Source organism: Chamaea fasciata, unplaced genomic scaffold (genome assembly GCF_029207755.1).
Source record: "Chamaea fasciata isolate MVZ Bird 193981 ecotype frontalis unplaced genomic scaffold, bChaFas1.0.hap1 SCAF_18, whole genome shotgun sequence".
Lineage (NCBI taxonomy): Eukaryota > Metazoa > Chordata > Aves > Passeriformes > Sylviidae > Chamaea > Chamaea fasciata.
In genome coordinates, this window is record NW_027094103.1 from 1,260,601 (window position 1) to 1,281,689 (window position 21,089).

General features: G+C 62.9%; 4 protein-coding genes across 8 annotated transcripts; 2 read left to right on the top strand and 2 right to left on the bottom strand.

Annotated features, from left to right (window-relative positions):
• The first annotated feature begins 198 nt into the window (after positions 1–198).
• Positions 199–7,090, top strand: GAL3ST1 (galactose-3-O-sulfotransferase 1). Of its 2 annotated transcripts, none has more exons than XM_066199967.1 (3): positions 199–218; positions 3,700–3,833; positions 4,945–7,090. In XM_066199967.1, exons 2-3 carry the CDS (start codon positions 3,709–3,711, stop codon positions 6,092–6,094), a joined length of 1,275 nt encoding a protein of 424 aa, XP_066056064.1. In that variant the 5' UTR covers positions 199–218; positions 3,700–3,708; the 3' UTR covers positions 6,095–7,090. The 2 variants fall into 2 exon arrangements, with proteins under 2 accessions (XP_066056064.1, XP_066056065.1); XM_066199968.1 differs by lacking the exon at positions 199–218 and adding an exon at positions 2,315–2,334.
• A 1,325-nt stretch (positions 7,091–8,415) lies between these two features.
• Positions 8,416–11,209, top strand: LOC136298684 (uncharacterized). Of its 3 annotated transcripts, none has more exons than XM_066199597.1 (8): positions 8,416–8,474; positions 9,007–9,153; positions 9,577–9,760; positions 9,895–10,009; positions 10,185–10,267; positions 10,541–10,644; positions 10,733–10,813; positions 10,910–11,209. In XM_066199597.1, exons 1-8 carry the CDS (start codon positions 8,423–8,425, stop codon positions 11,167–11,169), a joined length of 1,026 nt encoding a protein of 341 aa, XP_066055694.1. In that variant the 5' UTR covers positions 8,416–8,422; the 3' UTR covers positions 11,170–11,209. The 3 variants fall into 3 exon arrangements, with proteins under 3 accessions (XP_066055694.1, XP_066055696.1, XP_066055695.1); XM_066199599.1 differs by having other exon boundaries at positions 10,541–10,635; XM_066199598.1 differs by having other exon boundaries at positions 10,188–10,267.
• Positions 11,210–11,595: 386 nt separating this feature from the next.
• Positions 11,596–13,760, bottom strand: MTFP1 (mitochondrial fission process 1). 2 transcript variants are annotated; one of them, XM_066199982.1, is made up of 4 exons: positions 13,672–13,760; positions 12,473–12,600; positions 12,180–12,403; positions 11,596–11,805 (listed from the first exon to the last, which is right to left on the bottom strand). In XM_066199982.1, the coding sequence occupies exons 1-4, from the start codon at positions 13,721–13,723 to the stop codon at positions 11,730–11,732; spliced, it is 480 nt and encodes a 159-aa protein (XP_066056079.1). In that variant the 5' UTR covers positions 13,724–13,760; the 3' UTR covers positions 11,596–11,729. The 2 variants fall into 2 exon arrangements, with proteins under 2 accessions (XP_066056079.1, XP_066056078.1); XM_066199981.1 differs by having other exon boundaries at positions 12,180–12,600.
• A 504-nt stretch (positions 13,761–14,264) lies between these two features.
• On the bottom strand, positions 14,265–19,295 carry SEC14L2 (SEC14 like lipid binding 2). Its single transcript, XM_066199525.1, has 12 exons — positions 19,216–19,295; positions 17,098–17,173; positions 16,972–17,015; positions 16,755–16,814; positions 16,465–16,653; positions 15,774–15,869; positions 15,543–15,603; positions 15,384–15,467; positions 15,155–15,261; positions 14,940–15,079; positions 14,686–14,855; positions 14,265–14,604 (listed from the first exon to the last, which is right to left on the bottom strand). Exons 1-12 carry the CDS (start codon positions 19,267–19,269, stop codon positions 14,474–14,476), a joined length of 1,212 nt encoding a protein of 403 aa, XP_066055622.1. The 5' UTR covers positions 19,270–19,295; the 3' UTR covers positions 14,265–14,473.
• Positions 19,296–21,089: the final 1,794 nt, after the last annotated feature.

A 21,089-nucleotide genomic window follows, 5' to 3' on the forward strand; every position in this document is an offset into this window, starting at 1 on the left:
CCATGGAAACATAGTGGGAGGGAGGAAGGAGGGCGGGGAAGCTGCGGGAGAGTGGAGAGGAGCTGATGATGCGTGACCAGGGTGCCCCAGGGAGCAGGCGGCCGGCACGGGGTGCGGGAGCGAGCTCCCCAAACCCAGGTGAGCTCCGGCTGCAGGAGGTGACAGCCAGGCCATGAGCCGTCCCCTGGGACGAGGAGGAGGACGGTGGCTGGCGGGAGGTGGGTGCCACCGCCCGGGGACTGCCGTCGTCACCCAGGGCTGTGGGGCCACGCCAGGCCGGTGGCGGGGAGCCGAGGGGCCGGCAGTGGGGCCCGCGGGGACAATGTCCCCGTTGAGGCCGCGGTCACAGATGGAGACAAATGTCCCCGTTGTTCCCGGAGCGGGCTGAATGGCTCCTCTGTGCCCTGGCAGCGAGTGGGGGCCGGGTGGCTCGGGGTGGCCGCAGGCGCCCAGGGCCGGCCCTGGGGAGCCGGGCAGTGCCCGGCCGCAGCCCCGCGTCCCCCCGCCGGCCGCTCCCACTCCTGCCCCGTTCCCCCTTCCCAGGGCGGCCACCCGGGGCCGCGATCCCGGTGATGCCATAAACACCGCGGTGCAGTGGGGAGGCTTTGGAAAAGCCGGCATTTGCGGGGAGCCGCCCGGGAAGAGCTTATTCCATGTCGGAGCAGCATCGGCACCCCCGCCCCGTGCCGCCCGCTCCCCTGGCACCCTGGTCAGCACAGGAGAGCAGAGGCACGGCCCAGCGCCAGCGCTGCAGGCAGAGGAAAAGGTGATGGAGACTGAGGGGGCGGCGGGGAGTCGAGACGCTTGGAGGAGGCGGTGGGGTGCTTGGAGGGTGGCAGGATGGAAAGGGGGCAGCGGTATGTTTTGGGAAAGGTCAGACTCCACGGACGTTCCTACAGGGATGCTTGTTGGGTAGCTTGGGAGGCAGTGGGATGCCAGGGGGGGCAGCAGGATGATAAGGAGCTAGTGGGATGCTTAAGGGGGTGTTGAGATGCCTAGAGGGTGTTGGGATGCTGGGGGGGGGGGGGGGGGCAGTGGGATGCTTAGGAAGCAGCTCTGTGGGGAGAATTTTGTATGCATGGGACACAGAGGGGACAGAGGGGAGGGAAGCACCGTGCCTGTGTGGGATGGGGCCTGTGGAAAACAGTGTGTCCATGAATTTGTGGGATCAGGAGCAAGCAGGTGCATGTGCCTTGTGTATGGCAGGGGCTTGGCCCTAAAAAGATTGATCCTGTAGGGAAAACCCAGAAGCAGACTCTGGGATGCCCCCAAGGAGATGGGGAGCTGCTGGGACATGGAGATGGGGCTGCAGAGCTGCGTGGCCTGCCTTGGCCCAGGGGTAGCTCTGGAGGAGATGGTGTGTGCAGCCGTGTTCTCTGGCTGGGCATCCCAGCCGGCTGGCGCCGCGGCCAGCTCCTACCCGTGGGAGCCCCAGGAGAGCACCCAGCACACCACGTTTTTCCTGACAAGCTATTAATAATTAAGCTGCTCGCTGAAGGCAAAGTCAATAGAGTATTTGGCTGGGAAGTGTTTGCCAGAACCACCCCAGGGAGGCAGGCAGGCAGGCTGGCAGGGTGGAGCGAGGCATCCTCTGGGCATTCCAGAGCTCCAGAATGGGGTGCTGTGTGGTCCTGAGAGCCTGGTAGGGTCCCATAGGGATCTATCAGGATCCATTGGGACCCATCTGGACTCACTGGGATCCATTGGGACTCATCAGAGGGGTTCATGGTGCCATTTCACTCACTCCAGCGGAGTTGGTGCCAGCTTCGCTCTCGCCTGGCAGCACCCACAAAAGTGGGTGTCTCCCCAGCCCTGTCCAGTGGCTTTTCCAGGTGGTGCCAGGTGGTGACTGTGATGGAATCACAGCCACCGCGTAAAACTGGGCTCCTGCTGCTCCTGGGCACATGGAGCTCTCTGGCATTCCCACCCACACGGTGGTTTTGGGATGTAGTCTGAGCCGCCTGCTCCCGCCGTGGTGACACCGTGCCCCCCCACATCCACATGAAAACCACTCGGGGAGAGGCTGGATGCACCAGCCCTGCCTGATCCAGCGGTCCCGGCTCCAGGGGAAGTGGGGGGGGGACCTGGATGAGCTTTCCGGGTGCCCCAGGCGCCCCTCTCCCAGCTCCCTCTCCCTGTCCGCGGCGCTGTGCCCAGCACCCGGCCGCAGCCCGGGGCTCCGGTTGCATTTTCCATTCATTATTCATCGAGCTGGAAATCTCGGCAGCACGAGGCGATCCGACCCGGGGGGGCCGGAGCGGGGGAGCAGCGGCAGCAGCGGCACCCCGGGATCGCCGGGCGCCGGTGACCGCGGCGGACCGCCGGCTGCTGGGGGTGAGCCGGGAACCGGGGGGGGCTTTGCCTCGGGGGCTCGGGGGGTGGGACGTGCCGGGCTGCGAACCGCGGCGCATGGCAGCGGGATTTCATCCCGCCGGAATATCCGCGGGAGCTCTGAGGGGCTGACGGGGTGATGCGAGGCGGGGGTGGCGGACCGGGGTTTTTTTTTTCAGGGGGTGTTATTCAGTGGGAGCGCAGCCAGCCTCGGCCGAAGGATTCCGGAGGATGTGGAGCAGCGGGAGCAGCGGGAGCTGGGGCAGGCAGGCGATGCTGCTCCCGCCGCTAAACGGGGGTGCAGGGCCGGGGGGGCTGGGCCCCCAGCTCAGGGGGGGGCTCCCGGGCGCCGAGCTCTGCTGTGGAGGGCTGCGATCACCGGTGGCGTGTCCCCGTGTCCCCGTGTCCCCGAGTCCCCGTGTCCTGCCGCAGGGGACGGCCCTGCTGCAATGCGGTGTCACAGTGAGGGTGACCCTCGTGTCCCGGGAGGAGGGAGGGGACAGGGATGGGGGCCACGGGGGGAGTGCTGAGGTGAGGACAGCGGGGGCCTCTGCGAGCGTGTGTGTGTGTCTGTGTGCACATGTGTGTGTGTGTGTGAACAGGACTGATGTGTGTGCACATTGTGTGTCTGTGTGTGTGTGTGAACACGCATGGATGTATGTATGTATGTCCTGGTGCACACACGAGCACACGAGGGGGCAGAGGTGTCTGTGTGTGCCCCTGTGTGTACCCTCTGTGTGTGTGTGTGTTCTGTGTGTTTGGGGGTGCCGTCCTGCCTGCACCCCTGTGTCCCCAGTTCCGTGTCCCTGGCCCCCACCCTGTGCCAGCCCGAGCTGACATGACCAGAGGGGCCCCCGAGCCCCCCGGTGCTGCTGGCAGGGCCGGAGAGGCCACGCTGGGAGGGTATTGCAGCACCCAAACCATCCCGAGCTGCTGCAGCTCCTGCTCCGGCCTGCAGGTTTTCCCGGGAAAATGGATCCCAGCGCCCTCAAGGAGCTCCTGCCGGTGCTGGTGGTGACCCAGTGGAGAATGGCCACTCTGTCCCTCAGCAGCCCACACAGGCCCTGGGCTGTCCATGGCCCAGCTCCCCCTTCCCCCAGTCCCAGCCCTGCGGCCTCTCCCACCAGGCCTGGGAGTCAGCCTGGGAGTCACTCGGTTTTCCCAGGGCGGGCAAAGCTCGGCTGGGCGGGCAGAGCCGCTGGGCCTGGGCCACGGATCTGCTGTGCCCATGGCTGGGTCATGCCAGGCGCCGGTGAGATGCTTGCCTGAGAATTGCCATGCCCGTGAAATGTCCACGTGCCTCATCCACGCCACACACCCCCCAGTCCCCGTGTCCCTGGCACCAACATCTCTCCTCTCTGGCTGCAGGTGACCAGGATGCTGTGGCATGGGAAGCCCTGGAGGTCCATGTGCAAGGGGCTGGTCCTGGGGACCCTCCTGACCAGCTTCATGTTGCTGCTCTACTCCTATGCCGTCCCCCCGCTGCAAGTCAGCGTCACTGAGTGAGTCTGGGGTCCCTGCATGTCCCCCCCACAGCTCAGCCTCTCTGTTCCACACCAGGAGCCCCCAGCTGGAGGTGGGGGATGTGGAGATGGCCCTGGGACTTTCCAAGCCCTGGTGGCTTCACACCAAGATGTCCCCTTCCTGCTGGAGGCTGCACCCTGTCCCGCAGCCAGGGGGGAAGTGGCCCCCAACTCCCTGCAGGACTGGGGACACACCCTGGGGCGCTCACTGCCACTTGGTGGAAAGGGGAAGAGAAAGGAGGAGAGGGAGAGGACTCCAAGTCTCGGGTTCTTTCACTGCCAGAGCTCCACAGTGCTCAGCTCCCAGCCGTGCCACCTGTCATCAAATTAACCTCCAAGCTTGTAAACAAGGTCCACATGCCTCACAAGCCTGGTGCTGTTGGGTGGGATCCTTATTAAGGATCAGTTTGGCGAGTTCATTACAGGTGTCCAAAGTCACTCGACTGTGGGCTCTGCTCACTGTCCCAGGTAGCTCAGATAACGTCCTGTGTGTCCTCACGTTCTCCTCCAGGGCCCATGAACTCATCTCTGGGGCCAGGCTCTGGAATTATTTCCCCTGCTGGATCCTTCATGGATCCCACAAGGTGTTGAGAGCTCCCAGACCTCCACAGATCCCATGAGAGGTTTGTGGCTCTTGTAAGGGGTTGAGAGGTGTCCCTGACCTCCTCCATGGATCCTACAAGGGGTTAAGAGCTCCTAAGCCTCCTCTATGGATCCTACAAAGGGTTGAGAGCTCTCATACCCCATAAAAATGTTATCAGCTCCTCTCTGTGGAGTAGGGGCCATGGACAGCTCCCTTTAATGCACTTTTTGGCATCACCTCCACCAGGACCACTATGGCCATGGCCATGGAGACCCCCTGCTCTATTTCCGTTTCCAGCACCTATTCCCATTTCTAGAACCCATTCCCAAGGTCCAGCACCCATCCCCAGATCCAACACCCATTTCCAGGTCAGCATATATTCCCAACGTCCAGCCCTTATTCCCAGGTCTAGAACCAATGCCCAGATCCAGCTCCTCCAGCACAGAATACCCCTAAACTTTCAAAGTGGCAGTGCCACTCTCATCATGGTGCTCTTCTGTCACCCAGGATCCCCGTGCCCTTCTCCTGCTCCTCCCACCTGTCCCCCGTCCAGGCTCCGTCCTCGTCCAATGGCACGGGCAGCGCCTCGGGCTGGAGCTGCCGGCCCAAGCTCAACGTCATGTTCATGAAGACTCACAAGACAGCCAGCAGCACCATCCTCAACATCCTCTTCCGCTTCGGGGAGAAGCATCGCCTGAAATTCGCCTTCCCCAACGGCCGCAACGACTTCTACTACCCGTCCTTCTTCGAGCGCAGCCAGGTGCAGCACTACCGGCCCGGGGTGTGCTTCAACATCATCTGCAACCACATGCGCTTCCACTACGAGGAGGTGCGCAAGCTCCTGCCGCCCGACACCATCTTCGTGACGGTGCTGCGGGACCCCGCGTACCTCTTCGAGTCTTCCTTCCACTACTTCGGGCCCATCATCCCCCTGACCTGGAAGATCACGGGGGAGGATAAGCTGGACGAGTTCCTCCGGGACCCCCAGCACTATTACGACCCCAACGGATTCAACGCTCACTACCTCCAAAACCTCCTGTTCTTCGACTTCGGCTACGACAGCAGCATGGACGCCAACAGCCCGCTGGTGGAGGAGCACATCCAGGAGATCGACCGCCGCTTCCACCTCGTCATGTTGCTCGAGTATTTTGATGAGTCGCTGGTGCTGCTCAAGGACCTGCTGTGTTGGCAGCTGGAGGATGTCCTCTACTTCAAGCTCAACGCCCGCAAGGGCTCCACCGTGTCCCGGTTGACCCCTGAGCTGTACGAGCAGGCGACCGCCTGGAACCTCATCGATGCCAAGCTCTACCGCTACTTCAATGCCACCTTTTGGCGCAAGGTGGAGGCCTACGGGAGGGAGAGGATGGCCAGGGACGTGGCCGAGCTGCAGAGGGAGAATGAGAAGATGACCAGCATCTGCATCGATGGGGGACATGCCGTGGATGCCAGCGCCATCCAGGAGTCCTCCATGCAGCCCTGGCAGCCCCTGGGGGAGAAGACCATCCTGGGGTACAACTTGAAGAAGAAGATCAGCAAGAAGCACCAGAAGCTGTGCCGCAAGATGCTGACGCCTGAAATACAGTACCTGACTGACCTGGGGGCCAACCTCTGGATCACCAAGCTATGGAGCTACGTGCGGGACTTCCTCAAGTGGTAGGGGCTGGCAGGTGCTCCGCTTCCCTGGGGAAGAACCAGGTGCTTTTGTTTTTGTTACTCATGGTTCTCTTGGTTTGGAACTGGCTGGAGGCTCTGGAGCCCGGGAACTTTTGGGGGGATCCTCCATCACCTTCCTGCAGAGCCTCAGCTTGGGCAGGAGAGTGGAGACTCTGCCTCTATCAGCGGGGTCAAGGACTGGGGGCTCAGGGGTGGTGTTTTCCTGCAGGATCCACTTCTTCCTTCCCCATGGAAAAGCTGGAGGAGGGATTTCTGAAGGATGTGGCCTCGTCACAGCAGGAGCAGGACATCCATCACTAGGTTGCTGGGTACACGCAGGGATGTGCTGGGACAGCAGTGGTAGAGGTTCTCCCTTGGCCGGGGTGGGCAGAGGTGCCCACAGGGAACCCAACTCTCCAGGGCTCCTCAAATCACCCTGCTGAGCCCTGGTTTTGGGGTGTGGGAATGTCAGAACCTGCTGCACTGCCTCAGCCCATGGCTGTGATGAGTGCAGCATGTTCTCAGCCTGCCTACAGCCATCACTCCATGCCAGGCTGTGACCCAGAGCCACCCAGAGCCAATTGGAGATTGGAAAACCCACCCCAAAAGCCCCAGCCTTTATCAACAGCTCCCTGTGGCAAAGGGCACCCCCTCCCTGCGCCCCATCATCCCAGTTGGAGGGCCCGGTGGGGACATCGCAAAAGGCCAGCAGGGTCTGGTGACAACTGGCATGGGGAGGAGATGGGAGTGGGTGCAGTGGGACTGTCCCCGTGATGCCATCCTGGGCACAGTGGGGATGCTGAGGGCAGGGGCCATCCCCAGTCCCCACCCTGCCTTGGGGACAAACCTCGTGCATCCCAGCTGGGCTGGATGACACCAGTGACGCCGTGTCCCACTGAGAGTAGCCTTGACTGGGTACAGAGGTGGCACCTGTGGCTGAGCCACACCCCCCAGCAAAGGGACCCCTTTGTCCCCCCACCTGTGTTCAGCTCCTTCTGTAATGAGCAGAAATAAAAAAAAAACAATTTACTTTTGTAATATAATTGTATATTTGGTAGTTTTTGATATAAGGATTGTCCAGCTGGTGTCCAGCCATGTCCTACTTCTCCAGGATGGGATGGATGGGGTGAAGATGTTCTTACAGCCACAGCGGAATGCTCAGCCAGTCCCTGCTCCTGGCACAACTGTCCCCATCAGTCCTGAGGGTGGGGGGCCCTGTGTCCCCCAGGCAGTGCTGAGGCATGAGACCCTCAGTGCAAATGGGCTACCTGTGTCTGCCCCCAGTGTCCCTGTGTGCAAGTGCCCCCAGGAAGGTCTGCTGGCTTCACAGGGACACCAGAGCCATGGGAGCAGCCCTCACTGGTGACACAAACCACTCGTGCCACCACGTTCCAGCTCTGCTGCTGATGGGGGGCACAGCGTTTCAGGGGTGGCCATGGGACTTGCACTGGGACTTCTCCATGCTCCCTGTCCCTCTGTGCCCACGCCACCAGGTCAGCCCAGTCAGAGGAGGCCTGTGGTGGGGTGTTGGGGCTGTGATGGGGACACCTGAGACAGGCAGGACTCCGGGACACAAACGCTTCACCAGGTCTCTGTCCTGGCTGTGACCAAACTGCTGCTCCCAGGTGGTCTTCCTCTCCAGCAGAGCTGGAAGCAGAGCTATGATGGGACAAGGAGGGGTGCTGGGGACTGGGACTCTCTGGTAGGACCAGGATCAGCCATGGGATCATGACAATGGTGGGGTCAAAACTGTGGTGGGCTTAGGAGCCATGAGGTGGGACCAGGGACATCCAAGGGACCAAGGCTGAGTGATGGGACCAGGCCATGTGGTGAACTGGGATCAGGGTGAACTGTTTGGATCAGGGCCATGTGCAGGAGTAAAATGACATAGTGGGAGCAGCACCCTGCACAGGACAAGGACCAGCTGATGGGGATGAGACCTTGTGGTGGGATCTGCACCTGGCTGAGGACCAGGACCTCAACAATGACATAGGAGGCCCAGCACCACACCTGGGAACAGGACTGATTGGTGAGTATGGAACCAGGACGAACTGGTGGGTGTGGGATCATGCTGAGGACCACCTGCAGGAGCAGTCTGAGTGGTGGCACTGGGACTGTGAGATGGAATAGGGACTGGAAGATGAGCATAGATTCTTGTGGTGGGACTGGGAAGGTGTGAGGGATGGGACCAGCCCCACGTGTGGGGCTGCCAATGGCTGCCGAGACCAAGCAAAGCCCCCGACCCCATCAGTGCCAGCTGGGACCCATTGACACCCAGCCCCAAGTCCTTAAAAACCCCCAGCTGGTGGGGTGGGGATGCTGCTCCCTAGGGATGGAGCTGTGCCTGTTGGTGCTGGTGTGTGGGGCTGTGCTGGAGGTGGCAGGTGAGTGGGGCTGGGATCCCCCTCTAGTCCTCCCGTGGGTTGTACCGGGAGGTGGGGGGTGGGTGCCCCTTGCTTTTCCCAGTGCTGGCTCCTGATGGTCACCTGGGGACTGTCCTGGGGGAGAGGAGCCTTCCTAAAACGATCCCAAGCTCTGAGGGCTGGGGCAAGGGGCTGCCAGGAGCTCCTCCAAGGTCCCAGCAGGGCTGGTGGGACCGGGCTGGGGGGATCAGAGGTACTGGTGGGGTCTGTGGCTGCTGACGGTCGTGTCCCACCCCATGAGCAGCTCCAGGTCTGTCCCCAGCCCTGGGCAGGGTCGAGGTGCTGGGAATGCTCCTGGTGTGTTCCTGTAGTGCAGGTGAGTTCCTGCTGGGGTGGGGCTGAGGACAGAGGAGCCCCTGATGTGCTCCTGGATGCTGTCCCTGCCTTTGTGCTGCTGCCACATGTCCCCAACCAGTCCTGGGGACACCTGAGGACCTAGATGTCTCTGCTGTGTCTAGGACATGCTACTACTGGCTCAACCCTCCCCTTGCAGGGACCACCACGGTTCCAGTTGCCTCAGAGCCCCCTGGTCACATGGTGATAGCTCCAGTGATGTCCTCAGGCATGGGGACAGGGGGGGTTCCTGCTCACCCGCACTCTGAGGAGCCCATCATGAACTTCACCTTGAGGCTTCTGGATGGTGAGTCCTCTGGGGGTGCTGCAGGAAAATGCTGAGGGGTGAGGCCATGGGACGGGTCCAGCCAAGACCCTTGGGCTCAACCAGCAGCAGTCAGTGCCTTCTCCTGGCTGGCCCCAGCACTAGGACCACCAGGAATGGTGGCTGTCCCTGCAGGAACTCAGGAACTTTGAGATGCTCCCAATCCTGTGCCTGATACCACAATGGGGTTTGGGGGTCAGCTCTGCCCCTGGTGGGTGACGTGGTCCCTCTCAGCTCCAGAGGGGTCCAGGAAGGTGCTGTAGCTCTGGGGGGCAGAGCCAGGATGGGGGAAGCTGTAGGGATGGGGGCCAAGACACCGGTGGATGGTAGTCTGGGATGTGTCTGGTGCCCCCATCCCTCGTGGGGATAGGTTTGGGGCTGTCACACTGAATTCACACTTCTCAGAGCACTGCAGTGACACTCCAGGGAAGCTGCCAGTGTTCAGCCCCAGCTCTATGATCCGCCTGGAAGCCAGTGTCCACTTCAGTCCCACCATCTCCATGAAGATCCACGTGGATCAGTGCTACACGACCACCACGGAGCAGCCAGGACACTCCAGGAGAGTCTTCATGGTGGTGAACAGCCATGGGTCAGTGCTGGTGGGGCAGGAAGTTGGGGCTTCTTCTCCAGCCACTCTGTGGTCCTGCAGGACATCCTGATGGAAAGGGATGTCCAGAGCCTGGAGATAGCCCTGGAATGTCCTGTGTCAATCTCCTGCCACAGATGCCTGCACGGGGAGAAGTTGGGGAATGTGTCTGTCCAGCACCAGAGAGGGGGGTCTGTCCTCCAGCTCTCCATCCTGGCCCCCACCCTGGAGGGTGAGCCCGAGGAAGAGCAGGTGAGGTGGGGATGATGCCCTTGGTGGTGGGATGGAGGTCCCAGGGAGGGGGATGACGTGGGTGTCCCAAAGCGTTGTCCATCCTGAGACATGGTGCTCCTTCTGGGGTGGCCTCAGCCCCATGAGGTCGTGTGGAAGGAGAACAGGGTCCCTGAGGAAGGGTGTGGTGTCTCAGCAGGTCTATGTGCACTGCCTGCTGATGGCATGGGGACAAGGACGTGCCACCAGGTCCTGCTTCTACAGCTACACCACGGCCAGGTACGCTGGGTGTCTGGGGGCACGAGCACCCCACAGGTGTGTTGGGGCAGAACCTATCTCTGGGAAGACCAAGTCACCCCACTGTGGTCTGGATGTCACCTCTTATTCAATGGCAGCTGGTGGCATTGCCACAGGTCCCAGCTCCCTCATGCTGCTGATGTCTTGAGGAGGTGCTTGGAGACATCTCCTCTGGGATGGCACCATGTGGGACTTGTGGTGGAGTCTGGGGACCCCTAGAACTGTCCCCCCCAGTTCTGTCCTCTCCTCTCCCAGCTGGCATAACGCAGAGGACCCTGTCCAGAGTACCCCATGCCACTGCTGTGACATCGGTTGTCCCGCTGCTGACACTCTCCGTGGAGATGTGCCAGGTACCAGGGGTGAGACAGGGTGGCCCTATTGTTGTTTTGGGGTCTTGGGAGGGCTCCTGGACCCGGGCTGGATTGCATTGGACAAATCCTCCCACAGCATTCCCAGGAGAGGGGACTCTCCACCATGAAACAGTTGGACCAATGCTGGTGCAGAAGGAGAAGGTGCCATGGTACAAAGGTGAGGGACACCCCAACCCTCTCCCATGTCCTTAAAACCCTCCCCCTTGTGCTGAACTCCCCTCTGACCCCCAGGTGTGTTTTTTCCCTTTCCCAGCACCGTGCCAGACGATGAAGAGGTTCCTGCTGGCTGGGCTGGCCCTGGTGGGCAGTGCCGTGCTGGTGGTCGCCGTGCTGGGGGGGCTGCTGGGGCTGGCCCTGACCACCTGGGGCCTGGGCAGACCCCGGCAGGGACAGCGGCCACCCAGGCAGAGGAGTCCCTTCCAGGCTGAGCTGCAGAGCGTGGTGGGGGCCTTGGTGCTCAGGGAGACAGAGAAACAGGGCAAGATGGGACCAGAGCCTCTTTCTCGCCAATAAATGTGGTTTTGCTTTCTCTAAAGCTTCTCTTGGTTGGTAGCGTGTGGATGCCACCAAGGGATGGAGATGTGCCCCTACACTGGCAAGCCACATCTCCAGGTTTCCCCAGGTAGCTGGAGATGTGGCTTCCAGGTGTTGTGGCACTGTTCCAGCCTTGGTGTTGGAGATCGTGGCTCCCAGCTGGGTGGATTTCATATCCTTGGAGGCCATGGACATGGTGGCAGCTCCTTGGGGACAGGCCCCAGGATCCCCCATGAGGCTGTGGAGATGGAGAGGTTCCAGGGTGGGGGACAGCAGGGCTGCTCTGGGCAGGCAGAGACCCCGCCTCCCAGCTGGAGACCCCTGAGGGATTGGGACCCACCCAGACCATCCCCGCCAGGAGAGGAACTGGCCTGGCCATGGTGGCACCTCAGCATCATGGGCTCATGTTTGAAATGGTTTATTAGGACCAGTGTGGAGCAGGGTGGCCACTCTGGGGGTCACCAGAGTGAGGGGTCACAGTAGGTGGGTCACAGCAGCATGCCTCAGTTTCCCCAGAGGGCGCGGGGCGGTGGCGGTGCTCAGTGGGACGTCGGGGGCTCTCCTGGTGTCCTGTAAAGCTTGCGGAGGCTGGAATCCATCAGGAAATCTACAGTCCTGCAGCAGGAGAGGGTGTCAGCGGGGTCCCGGGGGGGTCTCTGGGGCAGTGGATGTGATGTGGGATGGGTGGGGCTGTCCTTAATATCCCCTGAGACACCAGCGCCACCAAAACCAGGTTTAGCACAACCTCACTGTGCTAATCCCGGCTCAGCTCCAGATAATCCCCACCCTGACAGGGACGTGTCCTGGCTGGACCCCAGCAAAGCCCCTTTGGAGTAGAGACATCCCATCAGCACCCTGTGCTCCCGGCCCCAAGCCCATTCTGGGACCCGTCTCCAAGGAGGCAAACGTGCTCCATCCCTCGGGGCGTGGGGATGGGGCGGTGGCACCCGCCTGTCCCTCCGCCCCAGGGGTGTCGCAGTGTCTGTTACCTGTCGATGGGGGTGATGATGAGGGGGATGGCAGCCAGCCCCAGGGCAGTGGTGGTCCAGCGGCGCACGGGCAGGGGCCAGCGGGTGAGGGACCCCAGCAGGGCCAGCGAGGCGGCACAGAGCCGGTTGATGGTGAAGCCGGGGATGGCCACCGAGGCCAGGCTCTGCCACACGAAGGTGTCTACCACGGCCACCCCCACGCGTGTGGGGTCCTGCGGGTGGGCCTGGGGGGACACGGGGGTCAGTGGAAGGGCAGGGACAGAGGCTGGGGGTGAGGAGGGGGTGGCACTCACGGTGGCAGCTTTCCGACCCTTGTCGATGGCGTCTGCGGTCACGTAGGCGGTGGCCACGCCGTAGCTGGCCCACACCACCGGCACTGGCACCAGTGGGCGGAAGGACTCACCCACCTCGTTGGCATAACCTGAGGGGATGGTAGGGTCAGGGACCAACTGTCCCCGTGTCACCTGTCCAGGGTGACCCAATGTCACTGGATAGATCTTGCACAGGGGGTGTTTGGATTGCCTGGGTCTCCTTGGACCCACTACCACCAGGACAGCTGGGTTGGGGGTGACCGGTGCCAGTGCTGGTGACAGTGCCCACTTCTAGTATCTGTGCCCATAAGTGGTCCTGGTATCCACTGCACGGTGCTGGTGGATGATGCCACTATCCAGTGTCAGTGCTGGTGACAGTGACAGGTACCGGTGCTGGTGTGCAGTGCTGTGAGCCTGTGTGCTGTGCCGTGCCCAGTGCCAGGGCCTGCTGTGTGGTGCTGATATCTGGCACCAGAACCCTGTACCAGTGCCCGGTGCAGCGTGCAATACCTGGTGCTGGGTGTCAGTGCCCAGTGCACTCTGTGGTACCAGTGCTGGGTGTCAGTGCCCACTACCACGTGCAGTGTCCAGTGCCTGGGTGTGTGATGTTGGTGCCCAGTACCCGACATGGTGGCTGGTGTCATGTTCCCAAAGCAGTGCCGGGTGTCAGTGCCTGGTTCCTGGCGTGCGCCTGACGTCGGCACCCGGTACCAGTGTTTGGTGCCGTGCCCAGCGACCAACACCACTGCCCACTTCCTGAGGTTAGTACCCACTGTCGGTACCCGGCGACAGGGGCCGGTGCTCGGTATCACTGCCCCGTTTGTGCAGCCAGTACCCGACGTCAGTGCCCAGGTACCGGTGGCGGTGTTTGATGTTAGTGCCTAATGCCCGGGTCCCCATGCCTGTGCCCGGGGCTGGTACCAGGAACCCGATGTCGGTACCCGATGTCAATACCCGGTTCCCGGCACTCCCGTAGTTCCCGGCGCCGGTACCCAGCGTCAGTGCTCTGTACTCAATGTCAGTGCCCGCTTCCCGGTGTCAGCGCTCAATGTCAGTGCCCGGTGCCGGTACCCGCTTCCCGGGGTCAGCGCTCAATGTCAGTGCCCGGTGCCGGTACCCGCTTCCCGGGGTCAGCGCTCAGTGTCAGTGCCCGGTGCCGGTACCCGCTTCCCGGTGCTCACCCAGGTATCGGACCCACGTGTCCCGGTACAGGTCGGGCTCCTCCTGCCCCATGGCGCGCGCCACCGCTCCCGCAGCATGCCCCGCCCCCTGCGTTCGTCACAACGCCACGCCCACTCGGGAGCAGATTTGCATGACTCCGCCCCTCGGGGCCGCGGGATGGCGGCGGGGGCGGGGCCTGGCCGCGTACGTGACCCCGCGGCCTTGCGTCACCGGCGGGCACGGGGCGACAGTGGCGGGGCTGGGGGACAGCTGTGGGGCTGGGAGGGAAATTGTGGGGCTGAGGGGCTCCTTACGGATCTGGAGGGACAGTTACGTGGCTGGCGTGGCGCCTGTGGGGCTGCGGAGACAGTTATGTGGCTGGGGGCAGCTGGGGTGGTTATGGTACTAGGGGGCGGTTACGGGGCTGAGGGGGCAGCAGGGGCAGTTCTGGGGCTGGGGGGGCAATTGTGGCACTGGGGGCACAGTTAAGGGGCTAGGGGAAGCCGTTATGAGGCTGAGGGGGCAGTTCAGGGGCCGGGGGGCAGCTGGTCTGGTTGTAGGGTTGAGGGGGGCAGTTCTGGCGCCGGGGAGCCACAAACCGGAGCAGACCCCATCAGTCCATCCCTTTACTCCCCACCCCAGGCAGCAGCAGCAGCAGCAGCAGCAGCGGTGGGTGCAGGACCCCGTAAGGCACAGAGTTTGGGGGGGCTGCGGGCGCTCGGCCCCACTCGGCCCCGGCCTCAGTCCGGCAGCTCCGGGGCTCAGCCCCGGCTCCATCTTCCTGTGGGGCCGTGCTGGGGGCGCGGTGCAGCCCGGGGGAGCTCAGGGGCTGTGGCTGGGGGACTCCCCCTGGATCTGCTGGGCAGAGGCAGTGTCGGGCAGCAGCACCTCCACGCTGTAGCTCACCTTCTTGGAGTGGAGGAAGCTGTAGGTGTTGTCGAAGCGCAGGACATCTGCGGGGGGACGGGAGTGTCAGCGACACGGGGGACGCCCCGGGGGTCCCCGCAGCGCCCCGGGGAGGGTTCAGCACTCACAAATGCCGGGCGTGGAGCAGGTGAGGGAGCCGTCCTCGGGCACCATGTGTGCGTTGTAGCGCTGGTTGGGGAGCACCTCGGTCATGTCGCCCGCCCGCTGCCGCTCCCCGACCTTGGTCTTCAGGTACACCCCGAAGCCGATGTCAGCGCCCTCGGAGCGGAACTGCCACCTGCAGGGCACAGGGGCGGTGCTGCGGCGGGGTGGGGACACCGCGGCTGTCACCCGCTCCCCGCGGCGCAGAGCCGCCGCTCACCTGAGGACACAGCCGGGGAAGAGGATCTCGTACTCGACCTGGTGGGATGAGCCCCGGTTGACCACGACCGAGTGCTCGTACTTCTGTGCCAGCTGGTCCCGCACGTAGTAATGCGAGGGCACATCCCCCCCGTAGTTTATCTGGAAGAGATGGAGGATATGGGGGTGGGAGAACTGCCCAGCACGCCTAAAGAACCCAGTGGGGACTCCTCCTACCTTGCTGGAGCACTTGGGGTCCCCATCAGGGTCTGTCAGTGTCCCCCCGTACTCCACCGGGATCTGTGCGGGGTCGATGTACTTCTGCAGGACCTCCTTCCAGTTGGCTGGGGGGAAGGACAGCAGGTTTGGGGGGCTGTGAGTTGAAGTATCCCCCCTGGGTGGGATGACAGCCGTGGGGGGATGTGTCACCCCCATTTGGGATGACGCGTGGAGGATCAGGACTCACATCCCAGCACCACGACCTTCTTGCGCGTGTCCTCGCTCAGGAAGTGCTTGACCAGGTTGTAGGCCACGGGGAAGAGCTTGGGGGCTGGGGGCAGAGTGGGGCATTAGGGGGGGTGTCAGCACCTGGATAAGGGGAGCGGGACCCTGGGGCCGAACTCACCCTTCACAATAAAGAGGCGCTTGAGGGACTCAGGGTAGTTCTCCTCGAACATGGCCAGGATCTGCAGGAGGGGGGAGCTCAGGTCACCCATGCCATGCACCCACCAGAAGCCCACCCAGAACACAGGGGGGGAGGGTGCAGGGCACTGCAGGGACCTGCTCCTGCATCATCCCAGGGGTCAGCCCAGACCCCTGTGGTCCAGCGGGAAGTGGGGTGGGCAGGAGCCCTCACCTCCCCATACGTGTCCACAGCTGGCTTCCAGAGGTGCTTCAGGCCCAGGCCCTCACAGTCGTACACCATCATCACCATCTCAACCTTCTTGCCCAGCTGGGATGGGAGGAGGGGGAGGATCAGGCAGGATTCGTGGGGAGGTGCAGGGATGGGGTGGCCCCAACAGGCTGGCCACCCCAGCCAGAGCCTCCTCCCAAGTTTAGGTGTAGGGAGAAGGGGCATCATGGGAGCTGGGAGAGGGACACAGGCTGAGGAACAGCAGGAACATGGGCTGGTGGGATGGGCAGGATGCAGAGTTGTGGTGTGAGACGATGAACCAGAGATGGACATACAGGGTTGGCAGGGACATGGTCCCTGGTGGGGTGGACAGGACATGGACTTGTGGGGCTGAGGGAGATGAACTGGACATGGACCTGTAGGACTGGCAAGTGAGAACATTGTCTGGTAAGAATGGACCAGAGATGGGGAGCTGGGGAGATGTGGGGCTGGGGAGGACTTTGAGTTGTGGGAATGGACATGCACATATAGGGCTGGCAGGGAACATGGATAGAAGGGAATGGACAGGATAGGGGCTGATAAGGCTGGGGAAAATGACGACTGGTAGGGGCAGACCAGTTGTGGACACATGGAGCTGGCACGGACATGGTCCCACAAGTCTGCTGGGGCCAGCAGAGGCTGGGCAGGTTCACACCTTTTCGCTCTGCTGGTCACACTCGCGCCGGAGCACTTCACAGTCCCGGAACTTGTTCTTGATCAGGTCCTGCTTGGAGGCGGAGAACAGCAGCCCCTTGGCGTCCAGCGGCCCGATGATCTCGTACCACACTGGGCTGCCCTCCCGGTCGTAGCCACACAGCCCTCCGGACATGTACTTCCGAATCACCTGCAGGAGCATGGGGGGTTCAGGGCACCTCACACACCCACCAGGGGACTCAGGGGGACGGTCCCCTCCAGGGCCACCCCCGGGAGGCCAGGGACACTCGCCTCAGGTGGCTCCCAGGCGATGATGTTGTCGGCGTCCATGTGCTTGCGGACCTCGATGTGCTGCAGCAGGGGCAGAGCGGGCCAGGGTGAGATTTGGGACAAGGTGAAGCCCGTGGGCAGGAACCCCTGTCTGGGCCGGTGGCTCACGGCAGGGCATCCCATGCCAGGTATGTTCCAGCACAGCAGGGTCCCCCCAAAAGCAGGGTGCCCCTCTCACCTTGCGGAGCATTGCCTCTGCCTTGGGCAGGTCGAAGGAACGCGCTGCAAGAGAGCAGAGAGCTCAAGCCCCTGCCAGCCCCATGGGGCTCCCACCCTGCCAGGGCTGCTCCCACTCTGGGGTTACCTCGGAGCCATTTCAGGAGGAAATAGTCGTCCTGGGAGGGTAGGGAGGGAAGCACGTCCTGCAGCTTCTCCCGGAACTGTGGGGACAAGAGGGACAGTTGGTAAAGGGATCCCTGATCCTCCCCAAAAAACTCAAGGCTGGAAGTTTGTCCCTTCCTTGTACCCCCAAAAACATGCCGGCCAGTACTGGGACATTCTTCCAGGGGAGAAGGGTCACCCTGTGCCCCCTCCCTGCCCCACGTGCAGCCAGCTGGGTTCAGCGGTCACCTGGCAGGGGACTGTCCCCAGGCCAGCTGCCATGCTCTGGGTGTCCCCTAACACAAGGTGCCCCCAAGCTCTTGCGTAAGGTGTGAGTGTGGGCTGTCACCACCCCACTCCTCCCAGGATGTCCCACAGGGAGTGGGTGAACCAGTCCCCTCCAGGGGTGTCCTTTGGGATGGGTGGAGGCCGTCACTGTGTGTACCCCTGCTCCAGTGACAGCCCAGTGGGTCACAGCCCCTTGGCACAGGCAGGAGGGTGTCAGGGTGCAGGACTGGAGGGGGGGGGTTGGGAAATCTCAGGGACCCCCCCCTCAGAGGGGGTCCTGCATGCACCAGGCAGACCAGGCCCCACCAATGGCATCCTTGGGATAAAGCCAGTCACCAGCAGTGTCCCTGTTTCAGTGACACAAACAGGAGGGTGTTGTGGTGCAGGACTGGGGGATTTGGTGTCCCCTCAGGGAGGGATCAAGCAGACCAGTCCCCAGCAGAGGCAGCCTTTGTGGTGGAGTTGGTCACTGTGTCCCCCACTGTTTGTGACCCCCCCCCAGTGGGTCACAGCCCGCTAGCACAGGCAGGAAACTATTGGGGTGAAAGACTGGGAGGTTTGGGGGACCCAGGCTCCGCTCTCCACATGGTCCCGCTCACCCCAACCAGGCTACGGCTCAAATCTCCGTACCAGCCGAGGCCCTCCCCTTAATGAGCCTGATTAGCTTATCTCCCGCTGAATTTAGGGGTAATTAAACCCGGGATTAGCTCCTTCACCCTGGGACAAAGCCGGTGGTGGTGGTGGACAAACGGGTTCGGCCACTCGCCTCCCTCACCCACCCCGGGCACGGCTGGCACCGGGCACGGTTTGGGCTCCGTGCCCCACTCCTGCCTCTGCCCCCCCACCCCGTGCTGGCACCCGGCGGGGTCATCGCCCGCCTGTGGAATTTGGCTGGGTCTGAAAGGCAGCGATAAGATAAAGGCACAGGGGTGCCCTCGTGGTTGGGGTGCACTGAACCCCGATAACGGCTGGCACCCAAACACGAGGGGCGGGCAGAGGTGGCCCTGGTGGGTGACAATCGCCAGTTCTGGGTGTCCCCGGGCCCGCAATCACGGCGGTGACGGGAGGAAGTTTTCCAGTCCCGTGGGAAGGGTGGAAGAAGAATATGGGGCTCGGCGGTGCCCGGTCTGGTGGGACACCCGGGATGGTCCTTCCCTGGTGGGCAGCACCACGGGGGTCTCAGCCCGTGAGCGTGGGGTCCAGGGTGGGATGGAGGTGGCAGACAACCACCATCCCAAGGGCCCGGCAGTGAGGCAGGAGGTTCCCAAGTCCCGGGGAGGATGGGAGAGGGATGTGGGCCCACCAGCGGGGTGGTCCACTCGGAAGGACACCCAGGACCCAGCGGGGCCCGTCCTGCCCTGGTGGGCAGCGCCACAGTGGGGCTCGGCCCGTGTGTTTGGGGTCCGGGATGAGGGATGGAGGCAGCGGAACCTCCCGGGGCCGGATTTAGGGGGCGGGGTGGAGGCTGGAGGCGATGGGACGTCCCCGGGGCCAGAAATCGGGGTGAAGCCGGTAGGTTTTGGGTGCGGAGCCCTCCGGAGCGGGGGTGATGCCGGTGGGTTTGGAGTCCGGGATGGGGGGGGCTGGGGGAGGCGGTGGGAGCCCCCCGGGGCCGGGAGCGGGGCCGATGCCGGTGGGTTTGGGGTGCGGTGGGGAGCTGGGAGCCCCCCGGGGCCGTAAACAGAAGTGCTGCCGGTGGGTTTGGGGTGGGGGTGATGCCGGTCCCGTGGCGGATGCGGGCGCACATCGGGGAGGACAGCCCGGCCCTGGCCCCGGTCCCCCCGCAGCCCCTGGTCCCTCCGTCCCAGCTCACCTGGGCCAGCACCTCCGCCTGCCGCGGGCTCAGGTCCCCGACGCGGCCGCTCATGGTGCTCTGCGGGCGGCTCTGCCCGGCCCCGGCGGCCGGGAAGGCTCCGAGCACCTCCCCGGGACCGCCCCCCGCCCCGCCCGGCCCGGCCCGGCCCCCCGCCCACCCCTGTAGCCTTGGACCCTGCCCGACCCCTGCCCGCCCGGTCAGCGCCCGCCGCCGGCCCGGGATGGGGGATGGGGGGTGCGGGGGGTGATGGAGGCATAGGGGATATGGGGGCACAGAGGGGCTTGGGGACTATAGGGGGGTATGGGAGGCTTGGGGGGTTATGGGAGCTATGCGGGATTTGGGGGCACAGGGAGACATGGGGGATATGGGGGGCATGGAGGGGTATGGGGGCTATAGGGGATATGAGGGCATGAGGAGGCACGGGGGGCTTGGGGACTACAGGGGACTGTGGGGGCTATAAGTGATATGGGGAGTATGGAGGACTTGGGAGGGTATGGGGCCTGTAGGGGATATGGGGGCATGAGGATGCTTAAGGGGTATGGGGAGTATGGGGGCATAGAGGGCCTTGGGGGTATGAGGGGCTTGGGGGGATGTGGGCGATAGGGGGACAAGGGGGATTTGGGGACCATAGGGGACATGTGGGGCAGGAGTACATGGGGAATAGGGGTTATGGGGGCACAGGGGGCCTTGGGGGGCATTGGGAACAGCGGGATTTGGGGGGCAAGGGGAGACATGAGTATAGGGGCTCTGGTGGTTATGGAGTGTACAGGAGGGTGGGGGCCCTGTGAGAGTTTGGGGGATGCAGTGGGGTACAGGGGGTGTGGGAGGACATTGGGGTCTGGAGGGAGATGTGGCCGTGGGGTGGGAGATGGTGATATGGGGCAGGTGTCAGGGAGAAGGGACAGTGATGAGGACAGTGACAGGGATGGGAGGTGGGGACAGGGGACAGAGGTGGGAACAGGGATCGAAAGTGGGGCAGGGACTGGGGCAGGGTGCCAGGTAGAAGGGACAGGGACAGACTCAGGGCTCAAGTGCAGTGATTGGAAGATGGGGATCAGGAGCAAGATGCCAACGGGGCTCTCTGTGTCCAGTGGAGCTGTGGATGTCACACAGACCCCCATGCCCCATGTGGACACATGATTGTCCCAGAGAGCTCTGCATGTGCTATGGAACCATATTTGTCCCATGGAGCTGTGGATGTCCCATGAGTGTCCCTATGAAGTTATACATGTCCATGGATAACCCATGGAAACATCCCACGAAACCATACACGTCCCTTGGGGCTGTAGATGTCCCACAGAACCATCTGTGTCCCATGTGGGCATGTCCCAAGGAGCCATTTATGTGCCATGGAGTCATATGTGTCTCTTGGAACTGGGACCCATAGATGTCCTGTGGAGCCACATTCTGTGGACCCATAGGTGTCCCTGGAGCTGCAGGTGTTCAGGAAGCCATCCGGATCCCACAAACCTATGGATGCTCCACAGAGCCATTCACCCTCCTTGTGTGTCCCCTCCGTGGAGCAGCTCTGGCAGCAGCCATCCCCAGGATCCATTTTGCTGTTCCCCCCAAATCCACAGAGTCCCGCACATCCATGCTCACCATTCCAGGCTGGTTCCCGAACCAGCTGTGCTCCCGGCTGTTGTTTATGGCACATCCGGAGCCGTTGCAATCGGGATGTTTTGCCATGTGGTTAAACCGGCTTTGGCTGCGGCCGTGGGAGGAGGGACCGTGCCCACCCTGTGATTACACCCCCGCACTTACAACATGGATGGAGACAGGAGGGACACGGGGACACACCCAGACCCATCCCACAGCCCCCTGCAGCCATGGGAACTGGGTCCCACAACCACGAGTCCTGTCCCCAGTGT

Bases quoted from the DNA above. Each gene is read 5' to 3' on its own strand.
- SEC14L2 (XM_066199525.1), bottom strand. From the start codon at position 19,269: ATGAGCGGCCGCGTCGGGGACCTGAGCCCGCGGCAGGCGGAGGTGCTG. The intron at 16,815-16,971 runs GTGAGAGGGGCA...CCCCTGCTGCAG, and splicing joins CAGAGGCAATGCTCCGCAAG to CACATCGAGGTCCGCAAGCA. The intron at 14,856-14,939 runs GTGAGCGGCGGC...TGTGCCCTGCAG, and splicing joins TTCCCCGGCTGTGTCCTCAG to GTGGCAGTTCCGCTCCGAGG.
- LOC136298684 (XM_066199597.1), top strand. From the start codon at position 8,423: ATGGAGCTGTGCCTGTTGGTGCTGGTGTGTGGGGCTGTGCTGGAGGTG. The intron at 10,010-10,184 runs GTGAGGTGGGGA...GTGGTGTCTCAG, and splicing joins GTGAGCCCGAGGAAGAGCAG to CAGGTCTATGTGCACTGCCT. The intron at 10,645-10,732 runs GTGAGACAGGGT...ATCCTCCCACAG, and splicing joins AGATGTGCCAGGTACCAGGG to CATTCCCAGGAGAGGGGACT.
- MTFP1 (XM_066199981.1), bottom strand. From the start codon at position 13,723: ATGGGGCAGGAGGAGCCCGACCTGTACCGGGACACGTGGGTCCGATAC. The intron at 12,601-13,671 runs GTGAGCACCGGG...CCATCCCCTCAG, and splicing joins CACGTGGGTCCGATACCTGG to GTTATGCCAACGAGGTGGGT. The intron at 11,806-12,179 runs GTAACAGACACT...CTCCTGCTGCAG, and splicing joins ATCATCACCCCCATCGACAG to GACTGTAGATTTCCTGATGG.
- GAL3ST1 (XM_066199967.1), top strand. From the start codon at position 3,709: ATGCTGTGGCATGGGAAGCCCTGGAGGTCCATGTGCAAGGGGCTGGTC. The intron at 3,834-4,944 runs GTGAGTCTGGGG...TCTGTCACCCAG, and splicing joins CTGCAAGTCAGCGTCACTGA to GATCCCCGTGCCCTTCTCCT.